The 5502-nt window shown below is 28.1% G+C and overlaps 1 protein-coding gene across 1 annotated transcript; it reads left to right on the forward strand.

The window, feature by feature from the left end:
* Positions 1–1791: 1791 nt before the first annotated feature.
* Positions 1792–4205, forward strand: LOC101503458 (cyclic dof factor 1-like). The gene is made up of 2 exons (XM_004490026.4): positions 1792–2111; positions 3024–4205. Exons 1-2 carry the CDS (start codon positions 1944–1946, stop codon positions 3984–3986), a joined length of 1131 nt encoding a protein of 376 aa, XP_004490083.1. The 5' UTR covers positions 1792–1943; the 3' UTR covers positions 3987–4205.
* The last annotated feature ends 1297 nt before the right edge of the window (positions 4206–5502 follow it).

The following is a 5502-nucleotide window of genomic DNA, read 5'->3' on the forward strand; positions in this document are numbered from 1 at the left end:
CATAAAAAAAAAAAAATCAACCCAGTGGGAGGTCGCTTCCCCAGGAAACGACCTCCTATTAGCATAAAAAAATTTCCTCTTCAGGAGGTCGCTTCCCCAGGGAACTCCTGTTGGAACGAAAAAATAGAGCATTCAAGGAATATTGTTTCAGAGTAGGGCATTTGGAGAATAAAAAATAAAAAAAGGGATATAAACATACAAATCCCACCATATAGCATATACCTTTGCTAGACCATATATCATATAGCGAGCCCGTTAAGGCCAATTCATCGCACGTCAATTATATATAGATATAATTGTTATCGTAGGCTCTATTATTTTAGTTATTTTTTTATTTAGTTTTTTATTTAATTTTAAATAATATTTTTAATTTTTTATATTTTAAAATATCAACAATATTATTATTTTTTTATCAAAACTTTGAAAATGAATCCGAATATTCAAACAAAACTCATAAAACTCAATACTAATTTCAGAAAAATTCATATTTCATCAAATGTATTATAACTCAAATATTCAAATAAGCTCATATTTCTATCTCCAAAAACATCAAATTCATCAAATAAAGAATGAAAGTATGAGTTTATTTGAATATTTAAGTTATGAATTTGATGAAATTTGTATTATATTAAAGATAATAATTAATTTTATGGGTTTTGTTTGAAAATTTTGATGAATTTTTATAAAAGTATGATAACATTGTTGACATTTTAAAATATAAAAGATCAAATCGTTATTTAAAATTAAATAAAAAAGACTGGAGTGTTACCGGTAGTTAATAATAGTTAAAGAATTCAAATATACTAATATTTACTCCTTTTAAAATGCAATATAAGAAAAATTAATATATATTTTATAATATATCTAAAACATTTTCAATTAAATTTAATTATTTTCTATTTTCAATAACTTAATTTATTAATCATGGAGGATAATTTAAATTCATTTAGGGAGTATATGCCTAAGATGTTGTTTTCACTCTATTCTTCCAAGAGGATAACATTTCTTAGAATAAAAATCACTTTTAGAGTGGGAAGACAAGTATGGAGTTAACACGAAAGTGAATGGAAAGAAGGGAAAAAGGGTAGGTCAAAAAAATGAAAGGTAGAGATGTTGCTTCACTAATTAACAAGAGGGAAGACCAAGATGAAAGGAGGAATTTACAAAGTATAGTTTGGGTCGGCAGAAATTGACACTATTATTTGGTTTAACTTTTGAAGTAAAATTGATTTAATTGATTTTGATATATTTGATTCTTTTAAAAAATGAATTTTGTGTTTTAAATTAATTTTAATTTAGAATTATGGTTTATAATTTTTAACTTTTTTTTATAAAATTGTGAATATAATTTTTACCATTGATATAAAGACTTCTTTAATTAATAATTTATAATTATTTTTGTCAGTAATTTGAAGTCTTAAAATCTACTATAATTTTAATGAATTCTAAAACAAACTAATCTAAACTTTTTTTATCAATATTTAAAATAATTTTTTATTTTAAATACAAATATTACATTTAAATTTATTGTTTAGTTTATCCAATGAATATCAAACATAAACCATTTTATTTTTAATTAAAATCAAATTTGTTCGACTAAAAATCATATACTTACCAAAAAAGCAAAAAAGTTGAAAAGTGGGTGACATGGATGAAAAAGGGGTGGGACAGAAGACAACTACACACAAAGATCTCAGACCACAACAATTCGTGGCTCACAATACTTCTCCTTTTTGCTGAAGTGGCATTCCCACTTTTCTTTTTCCTTAATAAATAAACCTCTCCCCACTAACCATAATCTCTCTCACTCTCTATAACTATCCATTTTCCGTTCCAAACAAAAGAAAGAAAGAAAGAAAAACAACCCTCTTTAACAACAACTTCCACATTTACGTGTTTTTCCTCCAAATTTTCCCTTTTTTTTCTTTCAAGAAATTGATTAAATGAAGCTTTTTGGGAGAACGATTTCTCTAACATGCAACACCGATGTGTCTACCAATGATTCTTCCTCTTTTCCTCGTGAAGATTTCTCTCATCATAGTCCTTATTCATCTTCATCTTCTCCACTTGAAATGAATTCTTCAACGGAACATCAAACAAAGAGACATAAGGTATGTGACATGTCATGGTGATTCTATTTGATTCTTTTGTAGTATTTAACAAAATTATGTTGCTAACTAGTGTGTTCTGCAATTTTAACAACAACCCTTTTTTCAGAAACTCCCAATTGTTAATGGGCTCATTCAAATTTATCATTTTTTTTTGGTTCAAAAATAATTTTATTCTAGTTAGGTGTATCATATATATGTATTTGAATTGAGTTTCACAGCAATCAACCCAAAAACAGACACAATCTGCATCCTATTGATTATTTTCTTACCAAATAAGACTTTTCCTATAAAGGAATTCCTCGAATAAGACTTATACTTACTCAGCTTTTAGTATTGGAGACATTTTTTGTGTTGTATATAACATTATGTTCATAACTTTTCTCTAATGACTGTGATCTATTTAGTTTCTCCTGAAAGCTCTGTCTAATTGTAAACTTGAATTAAGAGTCTGTTTCTTTACTTCTGAAATTAAGAGGGATTTTCATGCTGATGTGATAAATCATATATCTTGCCTCTGATAATGCATATATATGATAGAAATATGCTTTTTGAGCTTTACCATGAAATAAAATATTAATAAGGACCATATAATCTTTCAGTTGTTTATTTATGTTAAAACAAATAAATCAGTAACTCTAACTAAATAATTGAATTCAACTAGTTAATTAGTTTAAGTTAAAGAGAAACCATTTGCAAAAACCTGAGTTTGAATATTGAGAGGAACAATATCTTTGACTAGACTTTACTTACTTGCTGGCCAAACTTGGAATTACTAGTGTTTCTTTCCGTTAGGAATTAGATGATTAAGATGAAAAAATCAGTTACTCTATACTGCCAATTTATATATAAAATTATAACTCTGTGGCTTATATTTTGGTCTTATCTAATCCAACTATTATCTACTAATTTCAGGAACCATCAAGGAAAGAACTTACCTCAGATGATGAGGCCTCACAACAAACCACAGAGGATTCAAAATCTCACACATCCTCATGCCTCATTGAGAACCCTAGAACTCCCTCGTCCGAAACCGAAACTTCTCAACAGAATGGAGAAAAAAGTGACATGTCACAAGACAAATCTCTCACGAAACCGGACAAAATTCAGCCATGTCCAAGATGCAGCAGCAACGACACCAAATTCTGCTACTACAACAACTACAACGTCAAACAGCCCCGACACTTCTGTAAGAACTGCCAGCGATATTGGACTGCTGGAGGAATAATGAGAAATATGCCTGTAGGCGCAGGACGGCGCAAGAACAAAATCTCTCATTTTTCGTCCGCTGACTCGAATTATCGTCAAGTGATTCCTCAAAGTACTGCTGTGTTAACCTTTGGCTCAGATTCTAATATGTCTTCAACTTTGCATGAAGAAAAAGTTAATAAGTGTTATCAAAATTTTCCTCCTCAATTTCCCTTCCAAAACCATCCATGGAACCCATCAATGATTCCTCATGCTGCATTTTACCAACAAAGCTATCCTGTTTCATTCTATCCCAATATAGCATATTATGGTGGTTTTTTACCACAATCATGGAGTGTTCAATCTATCTCAACTCAATCTTGTGAACCAAATTCACCTACTTCAGGGAAACACTCAAGAGATGGTGAAATTCTCTTTCACTCCAACTCAAAGAAAGAAAAACTTGGCTCAGAAAGTAATAATAATAGTAATAGTGTGTTGATTCCAAAGACACTTAGAATTGATGAGCCTGATGAAGCTGCAAAGAGTTCTTCTACATGGTCAAAACTAGGAATCAAGGCATTTGCATCAAAGGGTGGTGATAAGAACCATGTGGTTGAAACATCATCAATATTGCAAGCTAATCCTGCAGCTTTATCAAGGTCTCTTGTGTTCCATGAGAGGATTTGATTGTGACTTTAGTAAATTACAATGAGTAAGATTCATCAGATCATAGGCCTGTACAATTGTGTTCTGCTAAGTTATATTTTTTGTTCTTTTAGAATTAGACGACTTTGTTGAGTAAATATGTTTGATGTAAATATTATATGCTCACTTCCTTACTTTTTAGCTGTAGTTGTAAAGTTTTTTTACAGATATTAAGACAATCAATAAATTTTGTTAGTATTATCGTTCTTTTTTTATAACTCCCTTAATCATTTGAACGAAATGATTAATACCAAGATGAAAAGACAAAGGAAAAGAGATTTCTTGGAGTATATGCTATTGCTTCTCTTACTATTATGCAGTAGTAATATAGTAGTGTTGGTTCAAAAAGATTTAGACATTCAATGGCAAGCATACATAAAATGTACTAACATATGATCCTAGTGATAATAACTCATACACTTTAAGTAAGTGATTAAATATGATTTTTATTTATCGAGAAAAATTAATTGAGCGGAACAATTTGTCATGTGTAATCAACCGCAACAATTTTTTAACAGATATTAATTAAATTAATGTAAATACTTCATGTGTAATCAACCGCATTAAATATTAAAGTGAACTGTAAATGTGAAATTATATATTTCATGCCACATATAATTTTATGAAAATAAAATGCTTACAACTTTCAAATTTGACGAATTCTAGAAATCAATGTAATGAAAATAAATTTTTTTTATAAATTTTGATTAACCTTTCATTTTCAATTCAATTAATAAACGTAACAGAATATAGTCTTATATTTTCTTCTCCAATTTTTAAAAACAGATTTAGTTTTTACACTTTTACAGGAGCATTTTCAGAAAATTGAAAATTCCATTTATTATTTTTGAAAATATATAATTTTTTTTTTCTCTTTATCATAATTGTTAACTACATGAGACTTCAGTTTCCTTATTCATTACCATTTTAAAATAAGCATATATTTTTTAAAATAAAAACTAAAAGTAGTTTTACGAAGTAAATGGACCTAAGTTTCATAAACGATTCTTTAATAAAAAATATTTAATAATATGATTAATATTTAAAAAATAAAATCAACAAGGATTAAAACTTTGTACTTTATCACATTTTTCACTTGTTTGGATAAAATCGAATATTTTGTAAGTGTCCCTATCATCCAAAAGTTGAAAAAAATCAACGTCTAGCTCGAAAGCATTATTTGTTGGTTCTTCCCGTTTCACAGTATTTCAACCACCACTTTGACAATTTCGACCACCATAACTTCTTTAGAGTAGTGTTAAAGTGATGTCGATAACATCCATAAATCAATTAGATGTGGGTCAAAAAATTATTGATAAATAATCTTAAAAATTATATAATGTAATATTAATAGAATTAAATGGATAGATCTGAAAATCTCAATGACATAAAATTAAAAACTATCAAAAATAATATCAATTAATATTTTGACAAATAATAAATATTAATTAATCATAAAATTCTATTGCAACTTTATGATTATTATTATTATTATTAT

Source organism: Cicer arietinum, chromosome 2 (genome assembly GCF_000331145.2).
Source record: "Cicer arietinum cultivar CDC Frontier isolate Library 1 chromosome 2, Cicar.CDCFrontier_v2.0, whole genome shotgun sequence".
Taxonomy (NCBI): Eukaryota; Viridiplantae; Streptophyta; class Magnoliopsida; order Fabales; family Fabaceae; genus Cicer; species Cicer arietinum.

What these genes read in the sequence shown, in the direction of transcription:
- LOC101503458 (XM_004490026.4), top strand. Translation starts at nt 1,944, where the DNA reads ATGAAGCTTTTTGGGAGAACGATTTCTCTAACATGCAACACCGATGTG. An exon ending in ATCAAACAAAGAGACATAAG is followed by an intron (nt 2,112 to 3,023) that starts GTATGTGACATG and finishes TACTAATTTCAG; the next exon opens with GAACCATCAAGGAAAGAACT.